Source organism: Suncus etruscus, chromosome 9 (assembly GCF_024139225.1).
Source record: "Suncus etruscus isolate mSunEtr1 chromosome 9, mSunEtr1.pri.cur, whole genome shotgun sequence".
Classification (NCBI taxonomy): domain Eukaryota; kingdom Metazoa; phylum Chordata; class Mammalia; order Eulipotyphla; family Soricidae; genus Suncus; species Suncus etruscus.
Genome location: NC_064856.1, coordinates 51,154,347 through 51,173,286, shown reverse-complemented (window position 1 = coordinate 51,173,286; position 18,940 = coordinate 51,154,347). Strand labels below are relative to the sequence as shown.

At 50.8% G+C, this 18,940-nt stretch overlaps 2 protein-coding genes across 2 annotated transcripts in view; both read right to left on the bottom strand.

Moving 5' to 3' along the window:
* ARAP1 (ArfGAP with RhoGAP domain, ankyrin repeat and PH domain 1) overlaps window positions 1–7,361 on the bottom strand; it is a 62,280-nt gene extending 54,919 nt beyond the window's left edge. The window contains exon 1 of the mRNA XM_049780250.1: window positions 7,241–7,361. The gene's annotated coding sequence lies outside the window, so the exon portion shown is untranslated. The remainder of the gene's footprint in view (window positions 1–7,240) is intronic.
* A 2,377-nt stretch (window positions 7,362–9,738) lies between these two features.
* STARD10 (StAR related lipid transfer domain containing 10) overlaps window positions 9,739–18,940 on the bottom strand; it is a 30,023-nt gene continuing 20,821 nt past the window's right edge. The window contains exons 3-7 of the mRNA XM_049780423.1: window positions 13,931–14,078; window positions 13,217–13,320; window positions 12,601–12,718; window positions 10,437–10,489; window positions 9,739–10,176 (exon numbers count right to left, since the gene is read on the bottom strand). Coding sequence (XP_049636380.1) covers window positions 9,931–10,176; window positions 10,437–10,489; window positions 12,601–12,718; window positions 13,217–13,320; window positions 13,931–14,078 — 669 coding nt within the window. The 3' untranslated portion in view covers window positions 9,739–9,930. The remainder of the gene's footprint in view (window positions 10,177–10,436; window positions 10,490–12,600; window positions 12,719–13,216; window positions 13,321–13,930; window positions 14,079–18,940) is intronic.

The window sequence follows — 18,940 nt, the reverse complement described above, 5'->3', positions numbered from 1 at the left end:
ATTCCTGGGGACATGGACTGCACAGATGAGCAGTTGAAAACCATGGGTACAAACAAGAGGAAGCTGTGGGGACAGCAGGGACACAGTATATTGGGACAAGCTTCCTTTACTGTGAGCCTGATGAAGGTTCCCCTAACTTTTTTGTCTCAGCTCCCAGATGCTGAGGACCATAGCAGTTCCCACCTAGAGGCAAGGGAGGAATAGATATCTACCTTACATGCAGATTGGAACTGGCTTCACACCCAGAACCACTGTTCCCTCCTACAGAAGCCAGGCTTACAGTTGGAAGGCTGGGTTCCATCTCTAGCCCCTCATGGTCCCAACTGCCACCAATAGCAACCCCTGGATCAAAGTCAGGAGTAGCCTCTGAGCAGTGCCAGGTATAGCTTCAAATTCCAAAATAAAACATGCCTCCTAGATCTCAAGCTCTTTACCCTACTTCAATTCTCAGCACCCCAGGAAGACTGTGTCACTTGTCCATTGTCCTTCTATTCTGTGCTCCCTGTGGTGACACTGGTCCAGCAGGTGTCCAATATGGGGCCAGCACCCAGGTGGGAAAGGGGAGCTGCACATAGCAGGTGTCAACGTCTGGCCAAAGATCCTACTCCCAGCCCCACTCACGATGCACACCCTCCCATTGGGCTGGCCTGCTTTCCCCTGAGGTTGCCCCAGCCACTTCCTGCTGTGCAGGCCAGATAAACAATGTCTGGGTTCCCAGTACCCTTTAGGCCCAAACCACTTCCAGGGGTCTTGAGGCCAAGTACCCCCACATTCCCTACCAGGCAGCAGCTGCCTCTCCTTATGTTTGCCTATCCTTTCTATGGTGAGTCCCCCTATTAGCAAGCAAGGTTAGAAGAGCCTTCCACTTACGCATCTCTAGAGCCACTTCTGTATAGGGGCTTTATCTGTAGGACTTTGTTCATTCTACTCCCTGGGTCAGTGACATCTGCCTATAATACCTTCTTTTGCCTCTACCTCCAGTGTCAGTAATCAATAGGTATCACAGTCCTGGGCACACCAGGTTGTCATTCATCGAGACTGTGTCGTTATATGTGCTTCTGTTCCTGTATGGCTGAGCTGGGGGCTGTCTGCAGGCAGATCAGTTTCTAATACCTAGTGTTGGTACATAGTTGTCAACCTAAGCCTGGCACCAGGTGAGTAGATACTGACAAAATAAACTGCCCCAATTTGCCATAGGGGTGCAACTCCCAAGCAAGGGTGGCCTGGGTGGGACAAGCTGCCCCCTGGGGCCACAGAGTGATTGGAATGCAACCTCCATCTAGCTTCTCATAGTCGGCACCTTCTTTTTCCCCTTGGTACTCATACCATTACAGCTCCTGCCCATAGATCCCAAGACTCATATTCCCAACCATCTATGATTTGGGCATGTAGGAACCCCTTAAATCCAACCCTCTCTACTTCCAGAATGAGAAAGAGTTCCAATGAGGTGCAGGAATTGCCCACATACACACACACACACACACACACACACACACACACACACATGCACACGCACACACACACACGCACACACACACACACACACTTTATGGGCCTGTTCGTTAGAAGAACTGGGAGGGGAGAGACCTCAGAGTAAGTAGAGGAACCCCACCTCCAAATGGGTTAGGCCAGACCTAGTTAAGAGATGTGGTTTTTCAGGCCATAGGCACACATGTGATAGAGGAGAGCTCTTTCATGTTCCTGAACAGACCACTGGAACCACCAGGTGCTTCTAGCGCAGTCTACCCTAGTCACCACTCAACACTAGGCTGAGGGCAGAGAATAGAAGAAAGTCACCCCCAGTGTGAGGGAGACCCCTCATACTGTACTGTCGTCATCTGGCAAAACTCAGCAGCCCCCAACTGCCCACAGAGGCCCCTCCCACCAGGCTCAGGATTCTTGTAACCACAAATCCGGAAGAGTGCCCCCACTCAGGTGAGGGGAAGCCTCACCTCAGCTCACAACCATGAAGGGTGTGGCCCTTCATGTGTGTGGCCTGGCCCTCTTCCCCAAGGCAGTGGGAAAAGGTGCAAATGAACTCCCAGGAAGACAAAAGCCCAGATCATCCCAGGGCATTTCTAGGCCTGTTCTGCAGCAAGGCCCACATAGTCCCATATGCACACAGACATAGATAGCATCCCCAGAATAATGCAGAGCACATACAGGCAGAGAAACATGTGTGAGGATATTTGCACATGTGCATGCCCTCACACACATACATATATACCCAATCATATAAATTTCTCCCACACACGAGCGTACATGCAAACACATTCATACACTCATTCTCTCACATATATATTTGTTCATACTCTCACACACACATTATCTCACAAACTCACACATTCTTTTTTTCTTTTTCTTTTTTTTTTTTTTTGGTTTTTGGGCCACACCCAGCGGTGCTCAGGGGTTACTCCTGGCTGTCTGCTCAGAGATAGCTCCTGGCAGGCACGGGGGACCATATGGGACACCGGGATTCCAACCAACCACCTTTGGTCCTGGATCGGCTGCTTGCAAGGCAAACACCGCTGTGCTATCTCTCTGGGACCACACTCACACATTCTTAACACACACACACACACACACACACACATATGCAGACACACCTGATTCTGTGAGAAAGGGCCATCTCCCCTCCCTTCACTCCTCTACACTCTACTCCAGCAAATTGGAGAGCCTGTGGGATTCTCCTGGGTGAAGCCCTCAGACCTGCCCCCTAAAGTGATACCTTGGCTCCCTGGTTGGCCTCTATGCTCAGTTTCCCCTCCTTCTCTCTGAACCCCAAATCCCCTCTAGGCCCCTCACCCTCAAAAACCAAGCTCCTCACCAAGGCTGGCCTCTGCTTTTCTGGCCTCTGAGCTCTAGAACCGCTTCCCAGGAACATGACCCAATAGAGTCTGGAGAGAAAGACTAAGAGCCCAGAACAAGTTGAGGGGTAGAGGAGAACAGTATCCAAAGGAAGCTTGAGTCTTCAGAGGCAGGAAAGGGTGTACAGGCCTCAATGCCCTCCTTCCCCTGAATTGCTTTCCCACAGAGCCTGTGACCCTGTACCTTCACCTCTGATCAAGTATCCATCAGCATCATGCGTACCAGTGCACCACTGTACTTAGCCATTGGCTAAGTACATTTGTCCTAAGTGGAAGGACAAAAAATGGAATACAACAAGAGCAGGGAGCTCTGGAGACGTTCCTCTTGGGACAGGACTAATGGAGGCTCATCTCATGTCAGTGCCAGCCCAGTGTGCCTTCACCCTTATCCACCCTTCAGTAAGTCTCCAAGTCACCAAGTCAAGCAGGTGACCAAGTCACCTGAGCAAGTGCCCTCCATTCCCTACCCAACACCCCTGTGGGGACTTTCCGGGAGTGAGACGATGCTAATTCTCCACTGTCCAGGGCATGTCCCAAAGCTCAGGGTTCTCTCTTGCATAGAAGAAATCCAGACTCCCTTCCCTCCTCTGCCAGGGAGGATCTCAGACAAATCGCAAAACACTCCCCACGCCCCCAATTCCTCATCTGTGAAACGGGAACAATGCGCACCCTCACGATGCGCCATGAGAGTCAACAACATCCCAGAGTCTAACCCAGAGCATGATTCCTAGGAACAGTTCTACTACTGCTCATGCTGTTCATTACTGAAATGATTACTCAGCCCACAGCCCCACCCCGCTGCTGTCCCAATGATCTATGACAGTCGTCCTCATTGTGGGACAGGATTTTCCCTTCTGAATTATGGCCCAAGCGATGAGACAAAGAAATTCCACAGGAAGGACATGCAAAAAGCTGGCCTCACACTGTGCCTCGTCAGCTCCTCCCCACTCCAGTTCCCAACTATCCCTAATGAAAGTCCTCTCCTCCCAGGGCTGGTACCATCCCCCAGAGAAGAGTCTGGGGGTCTGGCAGGAGTGGGGTTAGGTGGACAGGATGTCCATTCTGAACAAGGCAGGGAGTACTTGTATGAAGTCAGCATGTACTGGATGGAAGGGACACCTCGCGGGGATCTCCAAGGACCCCCAGATGCACTCTCTGTGCATGGCCTAAAGGATCTAATCTCAGGACCAAACTCCTTCCTAAAACATGTACCCCCATGAAGGACTATGGAGGAGCTGGGTCCAACCTAACAGATACAGGAGTAGTGGGTAAGGGTAATCTCCAAACATTGACTCTGTCTCAAAGGAGAAGCCAGGATCTCTGCAGGGTTGCGGCCACTCACCTTAGGGCTGCCAGAGTACCACCCAAAGGAGTCCCTGCCTAAGTCCAACTGATTTTTTTTGTTTGTTTGTTTTTGTTTTTGGGTCACACCCTGCAGCACTCAAGAGGTTACTCCTGGTTCTACGCTCAGAAATCGCTCCTGACAGGCTCAGGGGACCATATGGGATGCTGGGATTCAAACCACCATCCTTCTGCATGCAAGGCAAACGCTCTACCTCCATGCTATCTCTCCGGCCCCAGTCCAACTAATTTTGAGCTCCTTTCAGGGGTTCAGACCAGACTGGGGGAGGAGAAACAGGGGGGTAGAGGAAAGCAGACTAAGATGAACTCCTAGATCCTAATTCAGCTTTGACCACTGCCTTGTGCACTGACAGCAAGAGAGCACTCGCCTCACTAGGCCTCAGCTTCCTTCTCTGCAGACAGCTCCAGAGTGGTTTAGGGGGTTGCAAAATGTGTTAGTGTCCACAGAGATGCAGATATCCAGCAAGTTGCTGGCTGCCATTGTCCCTCTGTCATCCTTCATTCCTTCTGACCCTTACCAAACGGACCGAGGCTGAGTTAAGACACAAGTGCACAGGGACAGATAGACATACAGTAGGTTCTCAGGTCTGAGCTCACTCCTACTGACTCCTTCCTTCCCCAGATAGCCGTACTGAGCCCATCCTGCTCCAGCCATAGCCTGTGGCCTCTGGCACCCAATCTGACAGGCACTTCCGGGCCAAGTGATCCCTGCCAGTAGCCACATCTGCTCTTGCTGCCTCCCATGCAGCCACCACCATGTCTAACTCTTGCTGCAACCAAACCAATGGGGCACCTGCAGAGGGGCAGAGACGAAAGTTGGTGGGAAGGATATCAGCCCTCTAGCAGCCCCGGGGGCCAATCCAGACTCCCAAGGGTTAAGATGCAGCACAAAAAGCAGAGAGCGGGAAGGGGGGTGTCCGGGTCAGTGCTGGACAGGCGGGCCTGCAGCCCAGTGTCTCCCTCCCCTCCCCCTGCCCTGGGAACAGAGGCCACTTGTCTGAACACCAGCCGGCTGGCTTTGAGCTTGGCCAAAGAAAGAGAGGGGTGGGAAAGGGAGGCAAATGAGGGGACTCCCTTCTACAGTGAATACTCTAGGACAATTTCTAGCTTCATCTACCCCTAGCCCCTCACATATTTGAGGTCTGAGCCCTAGGGAATCCATGCCCCTTCCCATCCAGGTTTCTCCCTTTGTTCATGAAGAAAATTCCACCAGGGCAGGATGGAGGTTCAGACAGACCCAAAGCTTGCTCCCATACAAGTCTCTCTTTGGAGTCTAGGACCAGTATCATTCCATGGTATGAAGGGAGAAACAGGCTCTGAGTTTTGAGACCCACAGAGCATAGTGTGTAGAAGCTTGCCAGGTCCCCAGGGTCTCTCATTCCCTCCCCCATATAACTCCCCATCTGAAGCTCAAGGAGACCCTCCTTCCACTGTGCCAGACAGGTAGTGCATCCAGAAGCCCCCTAGGTCTGGAGAGATCATATGCAAAGGAAACTGGAGGGTAGGCAGTGAAAGCAGTCTTGGCTTGATATTTGGAAAAGCATGGCTGGGTCCAGGAGGCAATGGGGATGCAACTGGGACTGAATGGGGCGTTCTGAACACCAAAATGAAGCTAGAAAAAATGTGGGACATGGTCAGGACGAGGGGGAGTGCAAGTCTGCCTTCACCATCAGCCTCTGCCTGGAACGACCCCGTTGCTACCCTACACCAATGAGGAGGGTCCCAGGTCAATCCCCAAGTGAACAATCCCCAATTGACAATAGGGGGATAAATTCTCTCTATTCTCTGCACCTGTCTCACAGCCACATCCACACATCCAACTTTCATGCTTCAGCACATGACGGAGTTCTGTTGCAAGTCAGTCCCTGAAGAGGTTGACTGATGGAGGGATGACAGAGTTTTCCTGACCTTTATCCTGAAGAATTACTCTCTCTCTCTCTCTCTCTCTCTCTCTCTCTCTCCCTCTCTCCCTCCCTCCCTCCCTCTTTCCTTCCCTCCCTCCCTCCTTTCCTTCCCTCCCTCCCTCCTTTCCTCTCTCCCTCCCCCCCAGGCTATCACAGTCCTAGCCCCTTCATTCCTCCCTGGACCTGTTCATACCTGTCTCCCTTCTACCCTATAATGAGTTTGCTGGAAGGTGTCCCCTAGATACGCTCTGCTCTCTCCAAGGCCCCTCAGCCCGGAGGGGCCCAGAATGCAGTCAAATCCTTCCCAGACGACTTGACTGCTCCGGATCTGAGAAAAACTCCCGCAGATCTGATGGTCAGGGATGTCTACCCAGGTCGGAGATTCAGGACAAGGGGTGCATGCAGCAGATGCCAGACTGTGAGGGCTCTAAAGCAGGGGTCCCTAGAACCAGACCACACCTCCAGGCTGCATTCCAAGCAGAAGCTCCCCCCCCCCCTTGCTCAGCAGCACCTACTCCGGGCTTGACCCCGATTTTGTGTGTGTGTGTGTGTGTGTGTGTGTGTGTGTGTGTGTGTGTGTGTGAGAACACACACTTCCTCTTCCCAGCAAGTGGGCCAGGTGGTGTGGCTGGCTCTGGGGAGGCCATACCCCCCACTTAGACGCAGAGACCGAAAGTGATCTTCTGCCCAAGGTCAGGGAAGCCTCAGGTGCAGATAACAGGGGGTCGTGCGAATCTGCAGAGCTGGAGCGGTCTTGGGGGACCTTGAAGAGCGGTGGGCGCTCTTCTTCATCTCATGGAAAAGAGAGAAAAACAAGGTTGGGAGCTCAGGCCCAAGTCCTCAAGAACCGACCCAGGGGTTAAATCAGGGCTGCCTCGGGTCCGATCGCACCACCTTGGGGAGCAACTTCCAGGCCCCTTTCCTCCAGACAGACCCACTCGGGCCGGGGAGAAGCGTCCGCGGAAGTAGGCAGGCTCCGGGCGGGCGCAGAGGGACCCAATGGCCTCGGCGCTCCCGTCTGCAGAATGGGGAAATTCGGGCCACACCTGCCCCAAAGGGGCGAAGGACTCAGCAGCCACTCAGGTGGCTCCGGTCGTCGCGTCGCACTGACCTGTTGGGCGCGAAGATTCCTCCTCGCAGGGAATCAATCACTCGATCCCGCAGGGTTCCCGGGGGTCGCCGGGGAGGGAATCCCGCCGCTTCGGCCAACTTCGCGGCCACAGGCCGGGCGCGCCCACCCCGCCGGGCGCTTCCGCCCGCCCCACGTGACACGCCCCGGGAGGGCCGTGGGCGGGGCGTACACAGACCACGCCCACGCACGCCCCGCGCTCGCCCCGCCCCTCCCGACTCAGGGCCCCTTGCGACTGTGTGTCTCTCTCTCCCTCCCTCCCACCTCCCAGCACCCGCTTCTCTTCTTCCTGAATCTTCAGGCCACTTGTCAAACTCTGTTCAAAGGAGTCACAGCTAGGGGCTCTGTCCCCCAGGGTGGTAAAGAGTGGAGGACTTGGAAACAGGATGGTAAAGGTCCCTGATCTGCCCCCCCATCCCCACCCCTAAGACTTTTCTTTCGCACATCATCTTGGGAGAAAACTCCCCCCCACCCTCAATCCTAGATCCCTATCGCTCACTGACAGGTAAATAAGGGGAGTTCCAATCAATGAGAGCCAAGAATACCTTGGCTGAAGGTTGCATGCGGTCTCAACTTGGCTCCAAACAGCATCAATGGCCTAGAGCAGTGCAGGCCCCGCCCATCCAATCAGCGCACCTAGAGCAAGGAGGGGCGGAATGAGGCTATTTAAGGGTTGGTCCAGGGCTCCCGAGTCAGGGACCTTTACTTCTTTTTCGTTGTTTTTGTTTTTGTTTTTTGGTCTTTTGGGGGGGGGTCACACTCGGCAGTGCTTAGGGGTTACTCCTGGCTCCATGCTCAGAAATCTCTCCTGGCAGGTTCAGGGGACCATATGGGATGCCAGATTCGAACCAACGACCTTCTGTATGCAAGGCAAATGCACTACCTCCATGCTATCTCTCTGACCGCAGGGACCTTTACTTCTCTGTGCTTCTATTTCCCCCTCTGCTTGACAGTATCAGGGTAGAATGTGCACACACACGCACGTACGCATGCATACACACATACACACACATACTTTGTGTTAGAACTGAAGATTGGAGATTAGAAGATGCTCACTTGAGCGCCAACTATGTGGCAGTTCCAATGCTGGTTAACTTTTGCTCGAACACAAACTTGCCCTGTTATGGGTGAGAAAATGAGTAAGGTTCAAAAAAGTTCCAGGGGGTGGGAGAGGAAAAAAAAAATTCCAGAACTTGGCCAAAGAGGGGTGTGTGTGTGTGTGTGTGTGTGTGTGTGTGTGTGTGTGTGTGTGTTGTTGATCTGGATTAAAACTCAAATCTTGGTGGGCCCTAGAACCTCCTGCCTATTGGGCACTCACCCTGCCCCTCTCAGAAGGCACCAACTCCAAGTAGATTGTGTCACATAGGCAAGGAGCTTCCAGGGAGGGACAGACAAGGTCATGTCTCAAGGAGAACATGCCAGTCCTTAATTCATTTGGGATATAAAAGCACTGGAGAGGAGCAGAGGGCGCTGCAGAGGACAGGGGAAAGCTTCTTTGATTCAAAGTAGCCAGAGAAACAAGGACCAGGACATTGGTATCTGATAACAGGCAAGAGCCAGAGAAACAAGGACCAGGACATTGGTATCTGATAACAGGCAAGAGGCTAGAATACACACCCCCCCACACACACACACTTTCGTTTAGGACTGATATCTAGGACACATACCCCCACACATGCACTTTCTGTTAGGACTGTTATCTTTTTTGTTGTTGTTGTTGTTGTTGTTTTTTGTTTTTGGGCCACACCCAGCGGTGCTCAGGGGTTACTCCTGGCTGTCTGCTCAGAAATAGCTCCTGGCAGGCACAGGGGACCATATGGGACACGGGATTCGAACCAACCACCTTTGGTCTTGGATCGGCTGCTTGCAAGGCAGACGCAGCTGTGCTATCTCTCCGGGTCCAGGACTGTTATCTTCCAAATGACCCAGAATCCAGAGATATGATTGAGTGGTAGAGGATCTTGCTTACATGAGAGTCCTTGGGTTTGATTGTTTCAAAAACTAAAATAAAATAAATCACAGCACCCAATCCTGCCATGACACTGGAGCTGGTACCCTTCACATCGGCTCCCAAAGTCTCTTGAACAAACTGTACCTCAACCCCAGTCCTGTGGTCAAGACCAGAATCCTTCCCCTTTTCTGTTCTGCAATAATAGGAGTCCCCGACCCCCATTTGGACCAAGGGTCACACTGTAGAACCCAGGAACTGACCCTGGGCCAGAACTGCTCCTCCTAGAGCCGTGCAAGGTCAATGTCACAGGCTGATCAGGTGGAGTGAGAACAGAGTGAGAAAGGAACACATAGTGTGGGCAGAAGGAAGAGATAACCCCCTCCATCCCCACCTCCACAACAGGCAATGAAAGAAAGAAAGGATCAACAATAAAGTTAACAAAACGAACGTTTTCCAAAAGGGCAAAACAATTGGCTTTTTCCTGGCTGCTAGAGAAACAGGCACACAACGTAAAGCCAAGCCGGCTGAGGCGGTGGGATAAGTTTATTTGGGGGGTGTGTCCAGCTACGACTCCCTGCTCCGGGGAAGACTGGAGCCCAATGTGTTGTTCCCCCCAGAGGCGTAGTAGGATGGGGGAAGAGGAGAAAGCCGGGGGTGTCCACCGCTCCATCCCCGGACTCCACTCTGTGGTCTAGGTCCCTGCCATGGTTTCGGGGTTCAGGTGAGCGAGGTGTCGTCGTCACTGCCCTCGCCCCCCGCGCCCCCCACGCGCTCCTCCCTGCTCTCGGCCACCGCGCTCTCGTCGATGTTCTCCAGCGAGTCCGCGTGCTGCACTGACAGCTCCGACAGAGCCAGGCTGGGCAAGAGGCTCTGCTCCGGGTGCAGCCAGGGCTTGAAATGCGGCTGATGCTTCTGCTTCCACTCGGGGTACTTGACGCACGCTTTGTACATCTTCTTCATGGCCTGAGGGCCCACGGCATAGCCGGAGTCCAAGTGAGAGATGAGGAGCCTGGGACTAAGGCCTCGCCAGGGGTCCTTTAGTTTAGCAGCCCAGCCCAGGGAAGTAGGAGGCCCTTGACACTTTGGTTTCTTAACCACGCCCCCTGTTCTAGCTCCGCCCACCTCTGGCCCGGTCCCGCCCCCGCCCCTCTTGGCCTAGCTAGCACCAACGCTGATTGCTCCGCCCCCCCTACCCCGGAAATCCTCTCTCTGGGCCCACTCACCTTAGGTGCCAGGAACTGAGAAGATTTATTCACCACCCACTTGGGTAAAGAGCCTGTGAGGGCGGGGGAATAAGGGTGAGAATGGAAGGGGGCCTCTGGAACCATCCCCTCCCCTTCCCCAGCCTGGGGAGGGTTGTCCTCATCTCTGGGGGATGAGGGGCTTTGGAAACTGCTCTGTTGTAAGACTTGGTTGGCCAAACTCTACCTAAGAACAAAATCTTCAGGTTAAGTGCGATTTCTATCCTCAGACCCCCTTCTGGATACCAAAAGACATAGAAGAAAACCAGAGGTTCCTTCATGGAGGTAGGGGAGTGGGAGAGAACGAGTGATCACAGGCTGTGTTAGAGTTGAAATTCTCACCCACTTTTGGTACATAGCTGTAGCTTCCACTGCCCCTCTACTCCTGCTGACACCCCTTTCTCATGTTCAACTCTTCACTGATATCCCAAGGGCCAACACTCCTCTGATCTTTGCTCCAAAAGTCTGTCTGGCTTTAGAGGCACCTGAATTGAGTCCCCAGCCTGCTCTACCATTTCATTTCCACTTGTCCTCTCTGCCTCTGGCACTCAGCATCCTCAATCAGGTGCCAGGGAGCTCTGAGCCACTGGGCCCAGTGGGTAGGGGGAGTTCAGAGTGACCATAGACAAAGATGCTCAGGGTGAGATCTGGAGAGAATAGTACCCAAAGTAAGGTACTTGCCTTACATGCAGCCACACTTCTAGCACTCCAGGTTTGAATCCCTGGTACAACTTATAGTCCTCTAAGCATAGTGAGGTGTGTGAACCAAGTACCATGCTTAGATGCTCTGGTCATCTGTGCTAGCATTCACTCACTCCACAGTAACACAGTGAGACCCCCAAATCTTGCTAGCCCTAAGGGACTGTCTGAAGGGTCCCAAAGGTGTGGCAAGTGTCCTATGAGAAGGGAATGATCCTGCAGAGCCTGGAATCATTGCCACACTGGGCCTCGAGGAAAAGGAGGTGATATCTGAGGCTGGCCCAATAGGGGTACCTCAGGAGATATTTCTAGGCTGCGTAGACAGGGAGTTTTGAGAAGGGACATGGAGAGTCAGAGCAGAATGCAGCACAAGATTCTTGCCTCTGAGAGAGTCAGGGCAAAGAAGTGGTTTGAGGGGCCGGAGAGATAGAATGAAGGCAAGGTGTTTGCCTTGCATGCAGAAAGATGGTGGTTTGAATCCCAGCATCCCATATGGTCTCCCGAGCCTGCCAGGAGCAATTTCTGAGCATAGAGTCAAGAATGGTCCCTGAGCGCTGCTGGGTGCGACCCAAAAACCAAAAAAAAAAAAAAAAGAAGTGGTTTGAAAAATTTCTGCTGGTAATGGGTCTGGGTAGACAAGGTAGCTAAGTGGAAAGAAAATCAGATTTTGAAGCTATTCGGGAGGTAAAATCAAAGTGTCAGAGATGGAGGGTTAAAGTGCATGCCTTGCATGTGGATGACCTGGGTTCAATCCCTGTCACACCAGATGATCCCACAAACATTACCAGGATAAATCCAGAGCACAGAGCCAGAAGTAAGAACTGCTGGGTGTGACCCCAAAACAAGCAAACAAAAAAATCAGAGGCCAAAGTTGTAGATGGAAGAGCTACAGTGGACACCCACATTGTTCTTGGTCTGGATGGGATGGGGGTGGTGGTGCAGAGACTTAGGTGCACGCTTGGCAGGAGAAAGTAAGGACCTCAGCATAGGACATAGCACTAAATCTCAGGTCCCAACTGATATCAGGTCTCAACAGATATCCTGAGGGAGCAAGCTACCCAGGAGACCTGTTAACTGCTGGGACTGAAACTTTTCAGACATTGGGTGACAAGTGGTTCACACACGAAGACAGTTCAGAGGACTAAGACTTGGGAACTCAGGCCTTCAGATGGCAGACAGTTTAGGAGCAGCTAGTAAGCAGTGAGCAAGGTAGAGAAGAGGAGCCCAGGTAGAGAGCCCCGTACTTTCAGGAAGTGGCATCTTGGCACCTTGGCACTTCTCAAACATATCTCAGTTCAAATGATGTTTGGGATGCATGTGCCTCCCACCCCAAATGCAACTGCTTCTAAAGAGGCATGTCTGGATCCCTAGTTTGCTAAGCCCATATCCAGTGGCATAGGGAAGGATCCATGTATGTATAACTAGTCTGCTTGGGCCAACCCCTCACCTTTGGGGTCCACCTGGGCCAAGTAGGTGATGATGCAACTCTTGGGCCCCGTGCTCTGGATGAGGTAGCCCGTCTGGATGGACACGGCCCGGACCAAGTCTTTCCGAGGTGGGTATTTCTGGGAATGGAAATTATAGGGATATGAGACTCAGGGTCGAAGGAGTTGGGAGGGGGTTTCTGTAGAAATACACACATGTAGCAAATGTAGGCACATGCACACACATGTGCATACATGCACATGTATATACATTGAGGCAGTTTTTAACCCCTTGGCATCTACTTCAGGTAAAGCCTATTGCTCAGGGGACAGAAAGAAAGTTGTCAGACTAGAACCAAGTCATCCTTGCCTCCCTTAAGCATGTCCTGCTCTCCCAGGAAAAGTTCATGAGGACTCACCCACACCCTCACCACAGCCCAGACAACTGCCTACCTGCCTGCAGGAGCTCAAGGGACCCAGCATCAGAGGGCTGCAGCACCCTATCTTATCTCAAGCTTTCCCTACCCTCCCTCCAGCTCACTCACCCACAGTGGGTGGGGAGAGGGAAGAGAGTCATCATTCACACTGTGGAGGAAGGAATGCCCGCCCAGCAGGGAGGGGGAGAACAACACGACTCACAGGATGCTTGACTGAGTAGTTCATAATGATGTAATCGGTGCCCATGGGCAGCCAGGAACGCAGGGTGATGACATCACGGTTCTTCAGGGGTTTTGGACACCTCCCTGTGGAGGGCAAGTGACAGATCAGCCAGATCCTGCCTGCTTGCCTGCCCAGGAGGGAGCAGCCAGGCAGAAAGTTCATAACTGCCAGCTCCCAACAGGTCCCCCACCTTAATGGGGCAGAGACCTTCAGGCCTCTATGATCCTAACTCCTCTTCACCATCTCCAGTGCCCTTCCTCTCTGGCTAGTTGTGTTTTTGGAGACTTTGTTTTGGGATTTTGTTTGTTTGTTTGGGGGCCATACCAGATGGTGCTCAGAGCTTACTCCTGACTCTGTGCTCTGGTGGGGTCCAAGACACCATATGTAGTGCCAAGTTGGTTGTGTGCAAAGCCAACACCCTACCTGCTGTATTAGCTTTCTGCCCTAGCCTGGCTGGTAATGATGTGACCCTTCTACATGCATATGTGACCATGCATGTATGCTGTGGTGCATGTGCCAGAGCAGGGGGCGGATGGGTAGGGACCAGCATATCATGAGGGCAGTCAGGCTGCTTTCCTGGCCACAGAATGCTGGCGTATGAGTGTATGAGGACGAGCAGGATAGAGAGAAGATGGGAGGTAAGGACGGAGGCAGGCAGAGGAGGCAGGGCTGGGCATGCTGCTGCATGCTCACAAGAGTAGTAGCCCACGTCCGCGTTGACTGTCAGGCGTGCAATGTCAAAAGTCTCAATAACGTTGCTGTCCCACTTCTTTCGGTAGTCAATATCATGGAGGACATCGTAGAGGATCTCGGCAGGCACATCGCGGCACTCCATCCGGCACTGTGGACAGACACATAGTTGTCAGGGCTCAGAGGCTGGAGGACCAGATGGATGCTAGGCAATGTGGACAGGGAGAAGACAACAAGAGAAGCTGTCACTTCTGGAGCTAGTGGACTAACCTCTTGCCACAAGTCCTGTCCAATGGTCCAGAAATTGGGTCAGAACACAGCTATCCCCTGTACTCAGTAACCACCTCCGTGCTATTCCCTCATGGAACTTTATATATATATATATATATATATATATATATATATATATATACATATATACATATATACATATATATGGATATATACATATATATGGATATATACACATATATACATATATAATATTTATGCACACATATATATATATATATATTTCCACCTCTAGGAAGCCTTCCTTGATTATCCAACCAGACCTTGATCAGTGGTCCTCAAACTACAGCCCGTGGGCCACATATTGTATTTGTTCTCATTTTGTTTCTTCACTTCAAAATAGAATACGTATATGCAGTGTGCATAGGAATTTGTTCATAGTTTTTTGTTTTTACTATAGTCCAGCCCTCCAACAGTCTAAGGGACAGTGAACTGGCCCCCTGTTTAAAAAGTTTGAGGACCACTTAGACTCTTAGACATTAAGTTTCTATCTGAGCTTCCCCAGGTTTTTGTCCTAAAAACTTAAAGGGCAGAGGATAAGCTCTATCATAGAGTCTGGTTCTAGGTCCACATTAAATGACAACACAATTGAATAGCAATAGCAAAAACCTAAATGGATATTTCTTTCTGGGTTTGTTTGCATTTGTTTTGTTTTGTTTAGGGACCACGCCTGATGGTATTCAGAGGTTCTTCCTGGCTATGCCTTAGAATTACTCCTGGTTGGGGCTGAGGCAATAGCACAGTGGTAGGGCATTTTCCTTGCACGCGGCCAGGAACAGACCAGGGTTCAATATCCGGCATCCCACATGGTACCCTGAGCATGCCAGGAGTGATTTCTAAGCGCAGAATCAGGAGTAACCCCTGAGTGCCACCGGGTGTGACCCCAAAAACAAAAATAAATAAATAGGGGCCGGAGAAATTGCATAGAGGTAAGGCATTCACATTGCATGCAGAAGGACGGTGGTTGGAATCCCGGCATCCCATGTGGTCCCCTGAGCCTGTCAGGAATGATTTCTGAGAATAGAGCCAGGAGTAACCCTTGAGTGTTGCTGGGTGTGACCAAAAAATAAACCTAAATAAATACATAAATACTCCTGGTAACGCTTGGAGGACATATAGGATGGCTGGGATACAACCCAGGATGGTCATATGCAAGACAAGTGTCCTACACCCAGTGCTGTCTTTCTGGACCCTGAATGTTTTTTTCCTTCCATGGTACTTAACACCATTTGTCCCTTTTTCTTTTTGGTATTATTGGGCCATACCTGGTGGTGGTCAGGGTTTATTTCTGGTTTTATATTCAGGAATCACTCCTGGAGAGCTCAGGGGACCATGTGGGATACTAGGAATCCAATCCGGATTGGCAGCATGCAAATGGCAACAGTAGGCAAATGCCCTACTGGCTGTACTATCACTCCGGTCTCACCATTTGTTCTGTTATATTTCTTTGTAGTGCTAAAACATCACACATGCCAGACAAGTGCTCTATCACTAAGTGATATCTCTGGTCCCTTTCTTTTTTGATGTCCTTGTTTTTGTTTTTAGGTGTGTGTGTTTTTTTTTTCATTTAACAAACATTTCAAGATTTGTTTCTATTTGATAGTCTATCCTCAGAGAGGTTCCCAACTACAAGAGAAAAATAGCTTCTGATACTTCTTCAATTTAACTCTCATAACAACTCTGCAAGACAAGAAATCTAGGGAGGAACTTGAGGCTCAGAGAGGTTAAGTAACTTGTCTGAGGTCACTCAACTGGAAAACAGCAGAATTGGGAGTGAACTCAAGTCACATGTATGGAAAGGAAGTAAAAACAAGACCAGGCTTCCCTATTTTTTTTTTTTTTATTTTGGGCCACACCTGGTGATGCTCAGGGGTTACTTCTGGCTAAGTGCTCAGAAATCGCCCCTGGCTTGGAGAACCATATGGGATGCCAGGGGATCAAATCACGGTCTGTCCTAGGTTAGCATGTGCAAGACAAACACCCTACTGCCTGCACCACCACTCTGGCTCCAAAGAGTTTTATACTCAGCAAGATGAAACTCAGTCTGTGTACTTGTTTTGTGTGTGTGTGTGTGTGTGTGTGTGTGTGTGTGTGTGTGTGTGTTAAGATCTTTCTCTTTTCGTCTAAGTGCCCAAACTCCAGAAACAAATTCCTCTCAGCAAATTCCTTGGGTCAACTATTTGCTTATTTATTTTTGGCCACACCCAGTGATGCTCAGAGGTTATTCCTAGCTCTACACTAAAAAATTAGGCCTGGCAGCTGGAAAGATAGCTTGGAGGTGAGGTGTTGGCCTTGCATGCAGAAAGACGGTGGTTCGAATCCCGGCATCCCATATGGTCCCCCAAGCCTGCCAGAGGCGATTTCTGAGTGTTTAGCCAGGAGTAACTCCTGAGTGCTGCTGGGTGTGACCCCCCCCCCCGAAAAAATTAGTTCTGGTATAGGGTGCCAGGATCAAACTCAGGTTGGCTACATGTAAGACCAGCTATCTACCCACAGTAGTACCCACTGTACTTTCTCTCCAGCCCTTATTTTTAAAAATGTTGGGGTTAGGGGGCTGGAGAGATAGCATGGAGGTAAGGTGTTTACCTTGCAAGCAGAAGGACAGTGGTTCGAATCCCAGCATCCCATATGGTTCCCCCGACCCTGCCAGGAGCAATTTCTGAGCATAGAGCCAGGAGTAACCCCTGAGTGCTGCCCGGTGTGATCCGAAACAAAAAAGAAAATTGTTGGGGCTATACCTGGCAGTTCCCAGGGTTTACTCCTTACTGTGTTTAGGAATAATTTGAGGTAGGTTTGGGGGAGCGATAGGATACTAAGAATCAAACCCTGATCAACCATGTCTTTATCCCTGTTCTATTTCTCCAGCCCATCTTGGGTCTTATATAAGGTTTCTCAACACTAGGCATTTACCTGGTGCCAGGGAACCACATGTTTTACTTTACTTTGAACAGAAAAGGGAATGCACCCCCATAAGGAAGGGAATAATACTTTCCCACACACAATCTTGGGTAAGGCTTTGGTAGAATAAATGGAAACCAAGGATACAACATCCTGCCTCTCAAATATTCTCAGCAAGCACCAGTTCTTACTCATCCCTTAACAGGAAATTCAAGGGACAGGTGAACCAGCCAAGCAATTCCAGGACAATAGATACATACAAGCTAAGCTAGATCAGGACATCAGCTGAGGGGTTGGGCTGTGTCCCTGGCAGGTCCATGTCATAAGGCAGGGACTCTGCCAGCCTAACAGGACTGAAATACAAGGGGTGGCTTGGACACAACAGCTTTAAAGGCCGTACTTGAGACAGATGGAGAAGTGTGCATATGGTCTGAGTATCAGCTGCGCTGAATATTTACTACAACAAAACGGAGACATGGTTGACTGAAAACAAAGCAAAATGTACAGCATTTTCTTGCTGTAGTTCATACTTCTCACTTTCTACAATGCACAGTACTGCTTATGTAGTCATGAAAAAAAAACTCTTGAATACAAAGGACCCCTGAAATTCTGCAAAAGCACGATCCATAGTCAGGCGCTGCTATGGACCACCCACAGTCCACCACAACCCACCATGGCAGAGTCCCAAGTTCTAGGACATGGGCTGGAGCGATAGTACAATAGGTAGGTCATATGTCATACAGGCAGTTGACCTGGGTTCAGTTCCTAGCACCCCACAGTGTCCCCTGAGTCCACCAGAAGTGATCCCTGAGCATAAAGCCAGGATAAGCTCTGAGAACCATTTGGTATGTCTAGTCCTACAGTACAGAACCAGCCAGCCATAAAAGGGATATGGTTCCTCCCAACAAAACAAGTGCCAGGACCAGCCTGAAAAATGTCCTGCAGGACCCTAATGAGTTGCCCTCCCTCTTTGCCCTCCTTAGCTTCCTGCTCCAGGAGCAGATCTGAGGAACCTAACCAAGGAACCATCTTCCCCATAGTGGAAACACATCTGCGGCTTTGTTCTTGAGAAGCTTCCAGTTAGGGGAGATCAGTAGAAATAAAGGGAGACCAGTTGGGGCACAGAGGTCAGCCATGCCAGGGTGAGGGGGGACATCAGCATTCATGGGGAAGATCAGTCTGGAAGGTGAATGCCCCTCTGTGGGTCCTACGGAGAGAACACTTGGGCTAGGCATGACCAGTGTGGCCCAAGGGAAGCTGCAGGCACTGCCTCTGCTGCAAGTCCCACAGCCTGATATCAAAGGGGCTGAGAGACACATCTTCTCAGAGAAGCAGGAGCTCTAGGGGATACCTGGTATATGTGTGTGGACTCAGGGATTACTCCAAGCAGTGCTGGAGGACATCTGGCCCAAGATGTAAAATCTTATTAGGCCAGAAGGTAAGGAAGTTTCAGATAACCTTGCCCTTGCCTGGTGTAGACAGGAGCTATCCTGAGACTCACCCCAGGACCCATTGCCTGAAGGTTTGCTGAGACTTTCTCAAGGGATAAAGATGTTTGTTGTTTGAGGGGTAACACTCAGTGGTGTGTAGGGGATATTCCCTGCACTGGCAAATTTGGTGTCAGTGGTTACTTCTAGAGTTCTTGCAAGCACTTCAGCCCATTGAGCCCTGCTGTATAAATAGAGAAGTGGAGACTTTATATAGTTTCATGGTAACTACCAATCAAATGCTTATTACAAAAAGCTGAGTAACTTCACAGTAGAGAAATCCGGTAAGTACCACTTTTATCAAGTAGTAAATGTACAAGTCATTGGTGACAGGACC